This window comes from Ostrinia nubilalis, chromosome 28 (assembly GCF_963855985.1).
Source record: "Ostrinia nubilalis chromosome 28, ilOstNubi1.1, whole genome shotgun sequence".
Taxonomy (NCBI): Eukaryota; Metazoa; Arthropoda; class Insecta; order Lepidoptera; family Crambidae; genus Ostrinia; species Ostrinia nubilalis.
The window spans coordinates 1,870,101-1,889,397 of record NC_087115.1 but is presented as its reverse complement, the minus strand read 5'-3'; the positions used below and the strand labels follow the sequence as shown (position 1 = coordinate 1,889,397).

General features: G+C 40.0%; 2 protein-coding genes across 2 annotated transcripts in view; both read right to left on the bottom strand.

Annotated features, from left to right (window-relative positions):
• The window catches only part of LOC135085189 (zinc finger protein 57-like), a 44,188-nt gene extending 37,855 nt beyond the window's left edge, over positions 1 to 6,333 (bottom strand). Inside the window, exons 1-5 of the mRNA XM_063979941.1 lie at positions 6,123 to 6,333; positions 5,261 to 5,380; positions 4,608 to 4,776; positions 3,430 to 3,602; positions 915 to 1,142 (exon numbers count right to left, since the gene is read on the bottom strand). Of these exons, the coding sequence (XP_063836011.1) occupies positions 915 to 1,142; positions 3,430 to 3,602; positions 4,608 to 4,776; positions 5,261 to 5,380; positions 6,123 to 6,254 (822 nt within the window). The 5' untranslated portion in view covers positions 6,255 to 6,333. The remainder of the gene's footprint in view (positions 1 to 914; positions 1,143 to 3,429; positions 3,603 to 4,607; positions 4,777 to 5,260; positions 5,381 to 6,122) is intronic.
• Positions 6,334 to 7,178: 845 nt separating this feature from the next.
• On the bottom strand, positions 7,179 to 16,121 carry LOC135085474 (probable galactose-1-phosphate uridylyltransferase). The gene is made up of 8 exons (XM_063980266.1): positions 16,043 to 16,121; positions 14,879 to 15,042; positions 14,170 to 14,297; positions 13,797 to 13,874; positions 12,785 to 12,937; positions 8,230 to 8,305; positions 7,888 to 8,107; positions 7,179 to 7,468 (listed from the first exon to the last, which is right to left on the bottom strand). Exons 1-8 carry the CDS (start codon positions 16,062 to 16,064, stop codon positions 7,257 to 7,259), a joined length of 1,053 nt encoding a protein of 350 aa, XP_063836336.1. The 5' UTR covers positions 16,065 to 16,121; the 3' UTR covers positions 7,179 to 7,256.
• Positions 16,122 to 19,297: the final 3,176 nt, after the last annotated feature.

Here is a 19,297-nt window from a genome sequence, read left to right as displayed (position 1 = left end):
ACTGAATCATCCCAGCTATGACATTGTTAGGAGGGCGCTACTATCAATACTGGATTATAGTTCCGATTTTTGCCACGTTGGACAACCATATAATTATGACATTTACAGGAGGGCGCTACTATCAGGCCTGTTCATCTCCGCGAGTTTACATCGAAAACAAAACACGCACGATGGCCCACCTACAGGATACTATTCGACAAGGCCTCACATTCGAGCGAACATTGACTCACGCACGCGTATTCTTGTGTATGATGGAAGAAAATAAAGAAAAATAGTGTACTAAATACTGTGCAGTATTTAACTGCCAAATAAAAATAAAAACACAGAATGTACTTTTTTAAGTTGCCTCAAGACACTGAGAGGTAAATAAGTAGTAATATTATTCATGATAATTCATGCTAAATCATGTATTTCCTCCCGCCATTTTCCGCAGTTTGGCACCTCACGTCACATCATTTTACCGAAGTCAGTCCTATAGCTTCGGCGCAGTACCGATCACTGACGTTTGTCAACAAAATGGTGCTTGACTCTTGAGACAGGCTAAATTAGACCATATTGTTAATGACATTGAGCATACATTTTTTAAAATATCTTCGCGAAGTAAAACTTCTGTACGTAGTACTTATTATTATTCTGTGCTACTATCAATACTGATAAACTACACTGAACCGTCCCATGCGTGACATTGACAGGGGGCGCCACCGTCAATACTGGATCGCTGGTTCAGAGTTTTGCCACATTGGAAACTATACCGTTCAACGATGGTGGTGCCCCCTGTCAATGTGTTTGGTGGGACAGTTCAGTGTAGTTTCATCTATAGTTTTGATTTTTGCCACTTGACGTTTCAAAATCGTGTGACTGTACCTCAGGCCTTGAGTTAAGCGCTACACCTATACAACTCCAAAAACACTCACCAGTCTATGCTTAGCCAGCGTATGTTCCTTCATCAGCTTCTCCGAGTTGAAGGTAAGCAGACAATCCTCACATCTATGCTTGTACCTCAAGAATTCCTTATCCTTTAGATCCTGGTTCCTCATGACCCACATTTCTTCTTCGGTCATGGTGTAGATGGTGACCAAATCTTCGGGGAGGTTCTTGAGTAGTTTGTAGGATTTTTGCTCTGTTTTTGGCTTGTCGCTTGACTGTGGAATAAATCTTGATGATTCTGTGTTCATTTTATAGAAAGACATATTTTATGCAGGATCCAACAAGTGTAATAATATTCATTTCCATTTTTTAAAATACGCAGAAAAATACGCAGGCACATAGTACGCAGAACTGACGGCCGATGGGGCAGCAAGGTACTGGAATGGAGGCCGCGTACCGGAAAACGCAGCGTGCGACGTCCACCTACAAGGTGGACCGACGATATCGTAAAGGTAGCAGGGAAGCGCTCGACGCAGGCCGCTACCAATCGTCAACATGGAAAGCATTAGGGGAGGCCTATGTTCAGCAGTGGACGTCCTATGGCTGAAATGATGATGATGATTTTTAAAAATACTAGATTTTTGTCCTGCTTTTTCTCAGCACTGGCCCATATTATTGTTCCTAAGCAGTGGTAGGGTAGGGACATGTAAAAGAAGAATGTGATGTCCACAATACGCGTCGCAAGAAGAAACGATAAAAAATAAATAGATTGTATATTTATTGGTCTCATTAACCCCTTGGTAAGCTAAATATGCTTGTGTTGCAAGTAGTTTCACCACAACAGTCCAGCGGCAATAAACACTATTACTATAGTCTGGTCTGCGAGCACGTGGAATTTTGTCCAATGACCCCAAGCTACCCATCCTCATCGCTCGCGCGTAATTATATTGCTGTCGCGACTGTGCGACGGGCGCCCGCAGTGAGTGTGCGAGCACGATAGCAACATAACTACGCGCGAGCGATAAGGATGGGTAACTTGGGGTCATTGGACAAAATTCTACGTGCTCACAGACCGGGCTTTAAAACAACGCATCATCATCATCATTTCAGCGACAGGACGTCCACTGCTGTACATAGGCCTCCCCCAATGACTTCCACATCACCCGGTTGGTAGCTTAAAATGCATAGTTCGTTTCAGCCGAAAGACGTCCACTGCTGGACAAAGGCCTCCCGCAGGGCTGGTCTTTGTGCAGGTTTTCCACAAAGACCGGCCCTGCGCTGCCCGCATTCAGGCACCTCCCGCGACCTTCACCAAATCGTCCGTCCACCTAGTGCATTGGTTCCCAAAGTGGGGGGCGCGCCCCCCAGGGGAGTCGCAAAGACCTTTAAAGGGGGGCGCGGGCCATCTGTGTACTTAACCTTTAACTGGTGACAAGCGGTCTCACAGGCCGGGCGGCGGCAGTGAAACATCGTTTCACCCCCTTCTCCGAACTTCCTATATTTCACCGCTTCAGTAGCTTCGAGTTTAGTTGTGTCTACGCCGTAGATAAGGATATTTGCATCATTCAGCTCCAAATCGGCAAGTTACATCGATGTAAAGTTCAGCAGCGGTCTCTCAGACCGCATGTCACCAGTTACGTGACATTTTTTTCATATAGTTCTTTCGTATTTATAGAGTTTTTACTTGCAATTGATACTTAAATAACTCCAAAAAAGAAGCGTAGGATAACTATTTGGGAATATAGTGCCATACTTTATGAAACGACCTGAAAATTCGCCAGTTGAAAAATATCTGGAAAAAAAAGACTCAATTGGGTCTGAAGCCGAATATGTTCCTGAAAACATCGTTCTGGAGCAAAGTGACCATGATTGGGAAGCCGAAGAAAGTGTGTTTGAAGATGAAGGACCAATTGACGAGAATCAGTCAGAAAGTGAAAATGAAGGTCCACCTTTATGCCAAACAATAAATGCCCTGACAGCCAATAAAAAATATAAAAGTTTCACCACTGCCAGTTTTCTAAAATGATAGGTTACCTACGTGTGATAGGTTTTTTTTAATTGATTATTATTTGAACTATAATAAAAAATACTAATTTTGTTACAATTTGTTGATTTAAATTTCTTTGTTTGCGATTATCGATCTCATCTCTAGTTTTTTATTTTTATCACTACAAATAATTTAACAGCAAGTTCTGCATTAAAAATTATGTTTAGAGTTTATTATTTTATTTTAATTTAATTCTTCTAAATGCTAATAATCTGTTTTTAAAGATTGTGGTATGCTACCTTACCTAGTTTCTATGCTACAGTCTTGATACGGCAGCGGCCTCTCAGACCGTACGTCACCAGTTACGTTACACAAAAACCATGTCACCAGTTAAAGGTTAAGTATAAAAAACCTGCGACCGCTGAGAGAATGCATTCCAGACTGCTCGATACGACCAATAAAATCATATAATCTTGACTTGGGGGCGCGGATTTTTTTTTATGGTCGAAAGGGGGCGCGTCTCAAATAAGTTTGGGAACCAATGACCTAGTGGGAGGCCAGCCCAAAACGCTTACCTCATCTGAATTCTTCTTTCTTCTCTTCTTAGCCTTCTTTTCTTTTTTCACCTTTTTCTCTTTTAGTTTGGACAGCTGCATATCATCTTCAGACGTGGCGTTTTGGTCTGGCGGGAAGTCGTCGGAGAAACGATCGTCTATGTCCGGAAACTCATTTTCTATCTTTAATTCCTCTGAAAACAAAAATCATCCATTATAGATCCTTTTTTTATCCACAACGAGGAAGCTCTTGCCTTGTATCTCACCTGATAGTAAGTGACAATCAGGCCGAAGGTGGAAGCGAGCTTCACCCGGAATCCTCAACCACGGAGGAACTGGCTATCTTACCTCTAACTGCCGGAACACAACAATGCTGTTAACATTGTTTTTATGGCAACAGACTTAGGTAAGATGGTGGTAGCTAGCCAGACGGACTTAGACAAGCCATACCACCAACCAAACCGAACAGAAAAATTTGCCCCCACTGGGAATCGAACCCGGGACCTCTGTTATCCACGAGTGCACACGCACACTACAATAATGCCTTACGGATTGCTCGGATCCCACTCCCCGCACCCCGCGCGACCGAGACCAAACATTGCTGGGGCGCGTCCGAGTGGATAAAACGATCTACTATACAATAGAATATTTGACACCATTCTCCAATCATTCAAATGGCAACTTTTTAAAAAGACACTTCATTCTGGTCTTAAAAACTTAATTCATCATCATCATTTCAGCCATAGGACGTCCACTGCTGAACTTAGGCCTCCCCCAATGATTTCCACATCGCCCGGTTGGTAGCGGCCTGCATCCAGCGCCTTCCTGCTACCCTTATCAGGTCGTCGGTCCACCTTGTGGGTGGACGTCACACGCTGCGTTTTCCGGTAGGTACGCAGCCTCCATTCCAGAACCTTGCTGCCCCATCGGCTGTCAGTTTTGCATACTATGTGCCCTGCCCACTGCCACTTCAGCTTGCTAATCCGTCGGGCTATGTCAGCGACTTTAGTTCGTTTACGGATCTCCTCATTTCTGATTCGATCTCGTAAAGAAACACCGAGCATAGCCCTCTCCATAGCACGCTGTGCAACTTTAACCTTCTGTTTATGGCCTATAGTGAGAGGCCACGTTTCCGAGCCCTAAGTCATCACACATCACCACCATTAATAATTCAAATCGCAACTTTTTCTAATACTCACCCTGTTTAGGCAGTAACGTTTCGTTATCTTCTGGCTCACTCTTGACCTCTATCTCTACTTCTTTCACATCCGGACCATCTAGAACATCCGATCCAACTTCCACTTGAGTCCGTGTCAGGTTGGTTGTAGCGTATTGAGTGAGGTCCCACGGTGAGTCCAGGAATGGGTTCTGAAGAAGAATAAATTATTGTTAGTGATTCAAAAATAGAAAAAATGATGGACATAAGCCTCTACCAAAGATTTCTACGACCGCCCTGTGCTGTACATCCAGGCGCTTTCCGTGACCGTCACCAAGTCATTGATTCACCGAGTGGGAACCTGCTTGCTTACCCGACATCTTCTGGTTGGTGAAAGAAATACCCCCCAACTGCTTCCAGTTTTTTTTTTAATTTAAAGTTTGATCACACATAATAGCCAGTTGATCTTCATTGGTTGGGTTTTTTATGGGGGTCAAGCTGTACATCCTGGCTACACAGGAGTTGCAGCAGTGCGAACGAGAGGTGGGAATAGTATACATAAAAGCCAACAAAATAGCAGCTGACTTGATACTGTATGGTGACCTCTACCAGTCAAGTTTTAGACTAAATAGAAATTTAAGTCTCTCTGTAATTTACCAGAGACGATTCAAAAATAATGTACAAATCAGTACTTACCTTAGCAGAGTATTTGATAAGTATCGTATAAGCCCTCTGGATCTGTTGACGGAACTTCATCACGGATCTGACGGCTGCCAGGCACTCCCAGCAGACTTGGATAGATAAATAATCAGGGACCTGCAAATGTTACGTTGATTTTACGGGTAAAGTGAAACGTTATTACGATTTGCAGTTTTATTGCATAATTTTTGGTAGGTGATAATCTCATATCTTATTGTTAGGTAAATTAATGGTTGATATGAAAATGAAAATGATATTTATTTAGTCCAAAAATATTACAGTACATGATAGGTATATCATAATTTACTTATCATCATCATCATCATTTCAGCCATAGGACGTCCACTGTTGAACATAGGCCTCCCCCAATGCTTTCCACGTTGATCGATTGGTAGCAGCCTGCGTCCAGCGCTTCCCTGCTACCTTTACGATGTCGTCGATCCACCTTGTAGGTGGACGTCCCACGCTGCGTTTTCCTGTACGGGGCCTCCATTCCAGTATTCAATTTACTTATGACACTGGCTATTATGAATGTGCAAAAAGCACAATGCCATAGTGACTAAGCAAAAAAAATCTCATACAAATATTTTTTTATCTTGCTATTTTGAAGTGAATGGAAGGACCTTGGAAACCATTAAACATTTTTATAATGATGAAATCAAAACAAAATTAAGGGTTAAAAATGTAATTAAAAAAAAAACACAACAAAAAGAATGGCGCATCCAATACTTTTTGTTCTTGTTTACATTCGGTATTTCTCATTTTCTGACAAAAACTACGCTATGTTACTTTAAAACTAGTTTTTGTATGCATATTAGTTCACTAAGAACTAGTTAAAGTAATGAAAAAACACACTTACGTCGATTTGAGCTAATAATTTGAAACAATCCTTTACTTCGTCGATGTACGACATTTTCCGATTGTGATTCAAACAGCCAACACATATTCCATTCACGTTGTACCCTTCAATATTTATATCAATTTCCTGCATTTTGGAGCTTTTTTTATTGTTTTGATGGAGTAAAAATATTTTTAGTCACAAGAAAGCTTCATGGATTTTCTTCGGCCATTTTGAATATTTTTGAATAATAACTCTAGTGACGTGATCGATTGATAAAAAAACAGTCTTATCGATACGGTCGAACCCCGCGCAACTTTCAAAAAATTATCCATCTTGCAAATTTGTTCAAAATAGTAGATACTTTTATTACATTAACGTTGTTTTTTTCTTAAATAAGTAGTTCATTAGTTGATAAATGCGATAGTCAGCAATTTGAATCTTTGCTTTTATGAACAGATTGTAATTTTTTTTTCTTTAATTCTCTGCATACGAACTAATTTATTCACTTAATTATTGGTGATTAGAGAATAGAGTGATGACAAAGCCCTTATTGATTTTTAATAAAAATATAAAAGGATAAACTCTTGTGTGACTCGTTGGTTGGGAACACAGATTACTCTTGTTTTTAATCGTTCGCACAGATCGATAGCTATAAAATCGATAGTTGGGCATCACTACTTGTGCCGCTTTGACAGTTAAGTTTATCAAGTTGGCTAACCTGCGTACTGTAATAATTATTGCTACCGTAAAAAATAATATTATATTTGGGAGTTTATTTTTAACGGCCTTCAAAAAGGAGGAGGTAATCGGTTGGGTTGATATGTTTTATTAAAAAGAACTGAGCGTAATAAGCGAAATCATAATAATCGATTCGTAAATATTATTAGTGAAGCCACAGTTCCGCCTACATGCTCCCTCAGTTCAGTACGGACCGACCTATTTTAATAAAGTTCTAAATCTTAACTGTATTTCTCAGAACTTTAAAAAACATTTTTTTAGCAATGGTATAAAACAGATAGGTATGTTGCATCTTGCATGTAGAACAATATGAAGGGACAATAAAAAAGAAACAGCTTAATAAAATATTTATAATAAAAAAAATATAACAAAAAATTAACAAAAACACCGACAACTTTACTTCGTCTTATTGAATCACTTCTTGAGTTTATAATGTACTGTATCACACTCTCTCAGCGTATGGGCAGCCTGTTCTGGAGTCAGGTCACGCTGTGGCTGCGCTAACATTTCGTACCCCACCATGAACTTTTTTACAGTAGCAGAGCGAAGCAGCGGTGGAAGATAGAGGCCGTGAAGTAACCAGTGCGGAGAATCTCTTGGTGTGTGGCCTGGACCAGTGGGTGCACCTATACAAGCAGAAAATATAAACTTGAGAATCTTTACTGCAAAACGCATCTACTAAATGAATTGTAAATTACTGAAATTCTAGACAAATAATCTAGTTCATAGTTGCAATAACTATTTCAAATAGGTATTAATTTTCGTAATAAATAAAATTCAATGCTGCCTGCGAAAGCCTCTTAGCGGGGAATAAGAAGGAATGTTATTAATTTACATAATTTAAATCAGTGCTGATCCTAAGCTTTGTTCAACGTAGGTAACTAGTTAGATTTGAATTATTTTAGGTAACATAATTTTCCCAATAGACAAATTATTGATCGAATGAATAAGTAAAGCATAATTATTAAGATATTTATAAAATTGTTTTAGATATTTTTTTTGCATTTTTTCAATTACTAATTTATTTATTTAAATGACTACTTACCATGCCAACCCATACAGTACGGGAAGCTGCACTTGAACAAATTATCGTATTTCGTATTCAAACCCTTTATAATTTCTGCCAAATCCTTTTTTTGTTCGTCGTTAAGGTCTGTTAGCCTCTGAGGTTGTCCATTCTTCGGGAGCAGCATAGTTTCGTAAGGCCAAGCTGCCCAATATGGCACGAGAGCTACCCACTCAGCATTTTGAATAACTATACGGTCCTGGAACAAATAAGTAGAAAGTTGAATTTGAAAAGAAAAAAATCATTATTTTTACAAGATTATAAATTTTTGTAAAAATCTAGCTCATAAAGTAAAAAAAAAATCGAAAAAACATTAAGTACCTTTTTTACTAGCTCTTGCTCTAGGTAATCTACGAGCAGAGGTTTACCATATTGAGTGAAGTACTGCTTTTGAGTTCTGGAAAAACAAAAGAGAATAAATTACTTCTTACAGTCTTGCGTAGTCTGACAGACAAGCGATTTTAGTCTCGCTTTTTTCATCACAGAAACACTCATCTTTGCTTTTTTCGATCGCCTCAAGCCTCAACTCTCGCTGCCCGACCTTTAAGTATAATTTTTTTTTATAGAAGATTGCCAGAATTAAGAAAAATATTCTACTATTTTTTTCTTATAATGTTGGTAGTCATGGGATTTTTGACAATTGATTAAATGATGACTGCAGACCAGTGTTGCCAGAAGGTTATTTTTGTAACCTTTTAGGTTACTTTTGAACTGCAGTGGTTACTTTTAGGTTACACTAATGAAAAGGTTACTTTTAGGTGATTTTTCAGAAATTGTAGAATTAACTTTTACAGGTAATTCAGTAAAAAATATTAATAGTGACAATTTAAAAATTATGTCATAAAGTGCATTTAAACTTGAATTTGATTTATTATTTGTTAAAAAAAATGAGTTTTAGCGAATGTTTTTCGATAATAAAACGCAAATCCATGAAACGTTTTTATACGACTGGTCACTTTTCGAATTTAGATGATCAATTGTATTTAACAACATTACACAATCATCGCTCCGCACCCCCCCCCCCCCCCCCTCGTATGAAGGTTACTTTTTATTCAAAAAGGTTACTTTTTTTATATTTCTGGTAATTTCTGACTAGACCCGACTGGCAACACTGCTGCAGACTGACATTGACAGTATGATTTACCTGGGGTCTCTGGGTGGTTTTTCTCAGTGAACCAAAGTACCAAACATTTTGAAATAGTATCTAAAATGCCAGAATGTTGTGCAGTGCCTATGTGTTCAAATAGGATAGGCGGGCATAAGTTCCCTGCAGATGCAGATCGAACAAAACAGTGGGTTGAAGCCATTCGCAGACCTGACTTTACTCCGTCGAAACACAGCGTAGTGTGCAAACGCCACTTCACGGATGACGATTTTGTGATGCCGCAGGATTCGGTATTGCAAAGACGTAAGAATTATTTATTAATAGCTTTACCCCCAGTTAGGGGTGCAGTTTAGTAAAATCCGTTCTTAGTGAGCACCTTCGTTCTAAAAGAAACCTCCATGCAAAATTTTAGTTTCTGAGATTTCGTGATGAGTGATTTGAGTCAGTCAATCGGTGACCTTTCGCTTTTATAGATATAGAAGCTTTATATATTATAGATAACTTTAGTAAAGTAACTTAAGACACCCTGCAGACTAGTCTTTTAGTGGAATATTTTGTTTAGGTTACAGTTTTTTAAAGTAAATAATTTTAATTATTACTATTTCAGCCAGACCACAGTTGAAAAAAACTGCCGTGCCAAGTATCTTCCCATGGAATAAACCAGGAAACCCGTGGGGGCGACCAAAAGGGAGTGTTAGAAAGAAATTCACCGTCCCAGCACCCATGAACGATGAAAAAGAGAAGCGTGACGTGGAAATCCCGACTTTAGAAGGTCAAATCTGTGATGCATCGACTATAAATGATAATAAAAATAAAGTCTACCCTGTACGCAAGAACCTTAAAGTTTTAAAAGTTCAGAAAATTGGTTCATTACCAACAAAATTAAAACGCAACATAAGCAAGATCAATAAGGATAATCTGAATTTAATTCTGAACAAAAAACTCAAATACCTGACTTCTAATACCAATAAGCCTTGCAATAAGCAACCTATAACTATTAATATCAACAATAACATTAACACAATACTTAATAACCTTAAAGAAATAAAAATTAAGAAAAGTACACCTGCAGCGAAGCCAAAACGCAAGTTACCATCGGACAATGTGGATTTAATTATATGCGAAAAGGTACGTAAATATTTGGCTTCTAACACTAATGTATCTCCAGGGACCGATCTCTGCAGCTCAAATCAAAATCAAAATATAATGACTCCAAATACAAGTTATCTGGTTCCAATACCATCTGCAATTTGTGAAGTATCTTACACTGATGATCATCAAAACGAAGATTCAAGGAAAACTATGCAAAATAATATTCAATTTCAAACAGATGCTATGGTACAATGCAACCTGTGCCAATGCTCGACGATTGAAAAACAGAAAAGAATTTTTTCAATTGACAATTTAATGGACACAACAAATCCTGCCGAAGTAAAATATTACACGGGTTTTGCAGATTACCAACAATTCACCGACACTTTTAAACTTTTAGGAGATGGCGTTTATGATGTTAATAAGTTTCATAATACTAAGAAGTCACTAACACTGCTCGATCAATTCCTATTAACTGTTATAAAGTTACGAAGGAATAAACCGTTGATAGAACTGGGATTCAATTTTTGCATCAAAAAGGAGACCGTTGCGATTGTTTTGAAGAATTGGATTGAATTTTTGTTTTGTAAATTGAAAGATTCTTCGATGCTACGTCATACTGAGTACAAAAATGACAGACCATGTATTATAATCATAGAAAGCCATGGGAATGAACTAGAAAGTGTTCCAAGTGAGTCTCCAGAGAGTCCAAAGGTACATTCCAGCATTAGTGTAAAAGTGTGCGTTGGAATTACTGATAACTCCATTCACGTTTCAGAAGCATATCCGGGTAATTTGGGTGATGACGAAGTGAAGTTGAGAGCTCGGTCTGAGTGTAACAAATTAAAAGAGTTAGCTAGTGATTCTAACGTAAAGTGTGATACAGTAGTTATGTCCAAAACGTACACAATCCTAAGCAAGAAAATGGATCTTATGTTATTACCGTTAACGAACAAAATTGTTTTTGTGTGTTTCATGTTGTCGAATTTTAATAAAGAAGCTAGAAAATACTACTAAAGTACTCCGCACCACTCCGCCTTGGTGGAAAACGGGCCAAATGGTGTTTCGGAGCAGGGATGTTATGGATATCCGTAACCGTAACCGAAACTTTCGGATATCCGAAATAAAAAAATATCCGAAACCGTAACCGATTCAAACGTTTCGGATAGTTTCAGATGTAGACAGTTTAAATTGTTTTTTGTATAACATAATTAAAGCCATAACAGCCTGATTTACCTTTATCAATTTTTATTTTTTTATTACTTTTTATTGGATGTAAAGTGTGCATGTGCATGAATGAACCGTGTTGGACAACTATTGAAAGAAAGAAAGAAAGAAGAATATTTTTATTTAGTTTGGCAAATTGCATTCTAAAGCACAGATATCCGTAACCGTAACCGAAACCGGTATAATATTATTCCTATATCCGTAACCATATCCATAACCGAAACTACATATCCATAACATCCGTATTTCGGAGTTGTACTTGTGTTACGTACATTGTGACATGAGAATTTTAATTAGATTTGTAAGAATTAGCAACATTGAAAAAGACTAATAAAAATTATTTATTTTATTTGGTTGTTAATTTCTTTACCAATTTGTCTTAGGCCCAGAACAGACGGTGAAACGCAACTGCAACGAAACTGCAACTCTCTGATGATTCTTACGAATGAAACTGAAACTGAACGTTTCAAACTGGTCGCGTCATGTGTGGTCTCTCAACGGACGCTATGGCAGAAACTTAGATGCAACTCAAAAGTAACTAGCAGTTGCAGTTTCGTTGCAGTTGCGTTTCACCGTCTGTTCTGGGCCTTAGATAAACTAGAACCCGATCGAGTTAACTGCGTACCTGGCAGGCGTGACGTCACATCGACGCTCTAGTACAGACAGGGCGAACGCGGGGAGGTGTGCGGGTGAGTGCGAAGGAGCCTCGCATTCCAGCTAGGTGCGCACCTAACCTTCGCTCGATCGGGTTGTAGATAAATCTTTTCTTTCAATTGCTAAAGCCTTGTCCGTGAGCACGCTCGCACACTCACTGCGGGCGCCCGTCGCACAGTCGCGACAGCAACATAATTACGCGCAAGCGATAAGGATGGGTAGCTTGGGGTCATTGGACAAAATTCTACGTGCTCACGGACCAGGCTCTAGCAATTGTTATAAATATTTTTTATAGCCTTCCACTGTGTTAGGAATGTAAGGTGGGAATAGTCCCATATATCAGGGGTGGCCAACCGGTCGAACGAATATTAGTCCAGTCGAACGTGGCAAGGCAAAAAATACTATACATAATAATTGTGTACCTACTAAACTATGCTGTTCCATTTAAGATTTCAAGAAGTATGTAAGTGTTAGATGTCTAATCAAGTTGGCCACCCCTGCCGTACCTATATCCTCTTGTCTCTTCGCCTTTGGTGAATATCGGGCTTTAGGCTGAATTGATGATTAAAGGACGAAGCACACTTATCAATCCGGAAATGGATCGTATTCGTAACCGAGGCAGTTAGTATTTTTTGTATGGAACTCCGTACTTCAACGCACACTTATCCGCACCGTAACGTAAACGCTTCGCGTCGAGTTGATATTGATACCACGGTTAAAGGCGATACGGTGTTGATCCCTTTTCGGTTTGATAAGCGTGCTATGTGCCTTTAAACTGCAAAAATATTTATTTTTTACCTGTCCTTCACTCGTGGCTCGTTTGGCATAAAACTGGAGGCCCAAATCTGGCAGTGGGGGTGGGGGTTGGAGCACCCCATCACAGCGCCCTTATTCTCGAAGATCTGCACCCAGGTGTATCGACGACCCAGCTCTTTCATTTGGTTCACCCATCTAAACATAAAAGGTTTCAAACATGATAAGTGGTGGTGGATAGACGCCCTCGTATAAGGTAGCAGGATGGCGCTGGATGCAGGCCGCTACCAACCGGCCAATCTGGTAATCATTGGGGGAGGCCTATATTCAGCAGTGGTCGTCCAGCCTGTGGCTGAAATGATGATGATGATAGTAAGTAATAGATGCTCTTCCCTACCAAACCTCTAACCCGTCTGACCAGCTTGGGGAGTGCAGGCCAAATCGGCTTATTCCACTATTCCCTGTTGACAATCCCCTTCAACGGGGATTAGTGAAATTTTTGTTCAATAATCCTCGTTAACGCCAAAACGCCAATTGGAGCTTATAATGGAGAATAATGAACTAAAAAGTGCATTAATCCCCGTTATATTAGGATTTTATTTTTTACGCAATGGGGATTAATGAACTTTTGACGGGGATTGTCAACGGGGAATAGTGGAATAAGCCGCCAACCGCCAAAGCCAAATCCTCCATTTGCCTCTGGCAAGTAAAACAGAGAGCCTCGTGCTCCTGCATTGGAGACGAAGGTCCATAAATATTACCAAAGTTAAAAACTCAAATCAATCTCAAGTCATCTGTAAGTATAGATCGTGTCATCCACGAAGACGCGCCTCACCATTCTTACGCTAATTTTAGAGTGTTATCGGTACACGCAAAATTATTCATGAGTGCACACGCACACTACAATAATAACGCTCGAATTGCCCGGATTAAACTGCACCCCGCGCTTCCCTCGACCAAAAATTGGTGGGGCGCGTCTTCGTGGATGGCACGATCTATGGAAGAGTCTTTTATGATGGTCTCAATATTGAAATTGAATGTCTGGTTCATTACTCACTCTTCAATAACTGCCAGTATTTCTTCAACGGTCATCAGGGGTATGGTCATTGATGATTCAGGGTGGAAGCACATCACTCTGAAAAATGAGGTTAGTACTTTACATTGTTTGTAAGTTAAATTAGTAAAAGCCCGGTCTGTGAGCATGTAAAAAATTTGTCCAATGACCCCAAGCTACCCATCTTTATCGCTCGCGCGTAATTATATTGCGACTGTGCGACGGGCGCCCGCAGTGAGTGTGCGAGCGCGACAGCAACGTAATTACGCGCGAGCAATAAGGATGGGTAGAGCTTGGGGTCATTGGACAAAATTCTACGTGCTCGCAGACCAGACTAAGAGCTCTTCTCTGCTTTAATGAAATCCGGGCTTGATACCTGCAGGTTCCTTTAGCCTGGCTGGCTTGGAACAGTGGATGATCAGGCGTCGGAGGCTCGGGCACTCTCTCCAAGAGAGCTGGGAAGTCGTTCGGGAACACGTAGGTCGACGTGTAGACTGGGTTTCGCTGAAAATAAAGTTTAAGGTAAGGTAGAGAAAATAATGAGTAGGTTCATATTTCTAATTTTAAGTAGGTATTGGGCAAATCCTCCATTTGCGTCTGGGAAGTTGGAAACGACGACGACGACCTTATAAAGGTAGCAGGAAGGCGCTGGATGCAGACCGCTACCGACCGGGTGATGTGAAAAACATTGGGGGAGGCCTTTGTCCAGCAGTGGACGTCATGTAGCTGAAATGATGATGATGTAATTGGAAACGATCTGCTGCTGCAGTGGAAACCAAATATGATCTGCTGATGATGATCATTTGTAATTCGAGGTGCAATGTCACTGGCAGAAGTTGGATGCAACAAGGTAAAAATAGCATGTAGGGGAAGGCCACAGGACGTCCACTGCTGAACATAGCCTAGGCCTCCCCCAATGATTTCCAGGTTGGCCGGATGGTAGCGGCCTGCATCCAGCGCCTTACCTGCTACCAAAAGTCATCTGTCCTCCTTATGGACGGACGTCGTACGCTTGCTGGTACGCTGCCTCCATAATAGAATTTCAAGCACAGCTGATAATGATGATGAATACTGAAGTGTTGTACCTGGCCATTAGCTCTAACAGCGCCAGCTTTCAGAGGGTTATTCGGGTCTGATGCCTGCTCCTCCTGACCACTCTCGGTCTGTCCGCTCCACGGCCGCAGGCAGCGATGAGGAGACACCAGGATCCACTCATCTTTTAGAGGATTATAGCGGACATGCTGGTGTTCTGAAACACACGTTAGACGATTTATACAGGGTTTTGTCAACCGTCATTCGCTTTGCACTGGAGGGAAGTCGAACCTTAACTTCAAACTCCTCTATGTTCTTCAATTTCATTTCGTTGCGGGTCCAATGACAGTTTAAAACCCCGGGACAAACTTGACCTTCACTGGTTGGGTTTTTATTGGCGGTTAAGCTGTAGATCCTGGCTACACAGGAGTTGCAGCGGTGGGAACGAGAGGTGGGAATAGCCCAGTGTATCAGGTGTCGCTTTAAGTATGGATCAAACAAAAAGGATTGTTTGTACGGTTCTAATGGAACAACTTTCCCCACCAAAAGAAGTTTACATTTTCAGCAAAACTGAGTTAGTGTAAGAGCTCTTTCAAATGAGCTGACATGCTTTTTAATTGCATAGATTGGAGTTACAAATAGGTGACTATTTACTATTGCTGATATCACTAGCTCGACAGAGTGAGAATCGCTATCTATTTCTATAAATGAGTAAACAACATGCCCTCCGGTGAGAGTGATTCCTCCGTTGTTATTGTGTAGTCGAGTTCATGAGGTAGGTATTCTGTTCTGTGATTATTTAGGTACTAGCAAGTACTAGTACTTATTCTGTGACACTAGTGACCAGCGGATATTGTAGGTCAGACTCGTACCTACTTCGAATTATGTAAGTACAAGATGTGCGTATCCAATCCATTGGCTGGCCCAGCCGCTTTGGTGACGGGCAAATAATCATCAAACAATACTTAGTTAATCTAAATTACAGTGCACTCAAACTTTATTGGTAAATAAAGTATGCTTACTTAGGTATTAAATTATATTGCTTTTCATGTAAGATAACTTCATTCATTCAACCACACTTGTACACATAAATTCGCTGAATTTACCGAACAAAACACGTTCGTGTTTCCTAGTTCTTAACTTTCATTTCCTACTAAAGTTGAGGTAAGTTTAACATTATTTAATACCGCAAAATTAAATGTACTTTTACCACTAACCTGTAGGATTGAACTCTGTCATTTTGGAACTGTTTTCCCACCAGTTTGTTGTCAACACACGTGTTCGTTGAATGCCGAGTAAAATGACACTGGTCCAATGTTATTGTAGCGATAAAGTGGTAATACAAAGATTAATAGCGTAGATGAGTCACCGTTGTTATAATGCTTTTTTAGATTGTGAGGTTATATGGAAGGATCGATTGTTCGTTTCGGCCGAATAGGGGTTTGGGACTATTCCCACCTCACTTTCCCACCGCTGCAACTTCTGTGTAGCCAGGATAAGGTCTTGTTGCCACGGCAAAAAACAGTTCCTGCAAAAAAATTCTCCGTGGGACAAGGCCTAACGTCTACTGCTGGATAAATTCTTCCCCTAAGGATTGCCTGTGGTCCTGCACTGCCTGCATCAAGGTTGCGGGAAGCAACCTTCGCCAGAATGTTGGACCATCGAGTTGGCCTGCCCACACTACCGTCTTCCGGCCCGTGGTCGCCACTCGAGAACTTTTCTGCGCCAAAGGCCAATAGGCATAGGATGCGCCCCGCGATAATCTTTTATCGATTTTACGTCATAAGCCCATACATTTGTCGTCTAAAATCATCGATAGAATTTTATCATGGTGCCCATCTTAAGTAAGCTGGTAGGACTTTTACGTCCGTATTCACAAACGATGCTTGCTTCTGTGAAGCAGCAAATCGAACGCACAACATTGAATAGAGCTCTGTGATTGGTTCGTGTGTCACCCTGTCCGTCCACGCGCACTGTGAGACCTCATAGTGATGTTTGTGAATACGGGCGATAATCTAATAACGTTGTCCCTTCTGTCCGTAGCTTAATCTTAGCCAATAACTTATTAGAGAGATTATTAAAGTTGTTATACATCTTTACAGCTTGTTGTTAACGCTCTTATCAGTGCTCAATATCTGACAGTGACTCTGTTATCAACAATAAAATAGGGTTGTCAGACTTGGTTGTGGAAATTCCTTTCCAGGAAAAATATGTTTTGATTTAGATTATGCTATAGCATAGCAAAAAAAGAGCCCTACGAGGGCTACGAGGTACTTGGGTATATTTAAACAGTACTTAATTATGTACTTGTATCATTGTGACAAATCTAAAAATCACCTCGGGATATTCAAGTGCACAAACTTCTGAAGATATACATTGTATGTCGCAATAAACAAAGTGAACTTGATAGCCTAGTTAATTTTTAATTAGGTCTTCGCGTACCGGATTTCAAATGCTGACAGTGGTTGCAGGTTCATACTATAATCAGGTGCAAATAAAAAAAGTGTTTTTATTGGTCTAGGTGTAATTTGTCCTGTACCTATCCATACTACAAAGCTTACCTTTAGATATTGGACACGGAACAAGGCAAACTTTATCCCGAAATTTTCAGATTTCCCGATCGGCTGGCAACCCTAGCTATTAGGTACTTCCGGGATCATACCCTAAGCCCTATTAGATGATGCCTTTTGCGTTAAGTCCTCATTATCATCCAATAGATAGATTAGTGAGCCAAGAACTGGCGGATTTAGTAGCAAGTTCAAGGACGAAAGATTTTAGAGGATTTTTATTCTTACTTAAATGAAAAAGATTAATTTAAAAGTTTGTTTCAGCCAAATGACGTCCACTGCTGGACTAAGGCCTCCTCCAAGATTTACCTTAACGACCGGTCCTGGGCCGCATTCAGGAACTTCCCGTGACCTTCACCAGATCGTCGGTCCACATGGGGGGCCTGCCCAATGCCCATACTACGTCTTTCGATTATGACAGTGTTTTATTTTATTTAAAACAAAAATCAAAGACTAAAAATAAAATAAACACGTAGTTACATTTTCTACCGCTAGATGGCACTCCACTAGCGCCATCTAGTTGAATTTTCCGGTACTACGTGATACACTTTCAGTGGGCGGAAAAGTGATGGTGCATGGTGAATTTGTTTCGAAGTGGCGCTATCTTTGAGTTTTAAAAGTTTGGAGATTATTCAGTATTGTTTTTATTAGTTGTTAAAATTAAAATTACATATTTTTTAGTTATTTTTTTTATTTATTTATTTATTTTCCACACTTATAACTATCATTACAGTATTATCATTATTTATTTGGACATTACGGATTTTTACAACAAATTAATAATTTACGCCTATGTAGGTACATAACCTACAGCCTACTTTCAACGTAATATGTTTCTTTAACGTGACTTTCCTTCAGCCTGTGCTTCTAAAGATGGCCTTGACACATTTTTCTACCAGTATACAGACAAATCACGAAGGCTCTTAAAAATACCTATGTATGGAGTATGCATGACTTTGCCGTACACAGTGGCGTAGCGTGGCTTTTCGCCGCCCGGGGCCGTCCGGAAATCCGCCGCCCTTTATTTTAATTATAAATATTTTAAAGTTTAAATATTATATTGAATGGACTTCAGGTACACTATTCACCTTATTTGTTGAAAGTCAAAATAAACTACCACGCACTGCTTCAGAAGGAAAATACATTAAAGAGAAGCAATTGCTTGAAACCCACAGGAAGTTTGATTTTCTTAAATAGCTCAGCTTTATTATAGTTAGGGAGGCGAGGTAGCTAAATGGCGTAATTCAACGGCGCCGTCGAGACCTATCAAAATCGAAAGATAAAATAATTTCGAAAAGAAAAGTTCGTATGGCAAAAACCATTTTAGCGGTGGGTTTGGCGTGTACGGTTTTTCAAAAATGTTAAAAAAAACAGTTACTTGGGCATTCTCGAGCGCGTCAGATATTCATACTACGTATGCCCCGAGTGCCTCTGATAACAACGGTATACTAATCTGCCGGTTTGCGTGGTGGGGGTAGGCATATAAAGTAATCAAAAAAGGAAGCTCCCTTTAAAAAAACTGACGATTTCGGCGTGATGACGATAAGTTACGATGAATTTATGAAAATGCAAAAAAAAAAGTTTTTTTGAAATACTCGAGCGCGTCAGATTTTCATAGGGGAGGTTTATCTCGGTATCCTGAAAGCATATTTTTTTAATCTGACAAAAATGTTGGTGGGTACTCTTAATCTGACCGAAAAAGGTTTTTGGTTTCTTTTTTTTTTCCTTTCTTTCTCCTTGATAAAATGGGGAATTTATGCCAATAAAGCGATAGATACAACCAACGTAAATGTTTATTTAAACTTTTTTTTTGTAAAATGTATCGTTCGCGACTTATATGCCGTAACGCGTTCTTAGGAAGACGAAATGGCTTCTCCACACTTCCGGTCATGCGGAAACCGGCAG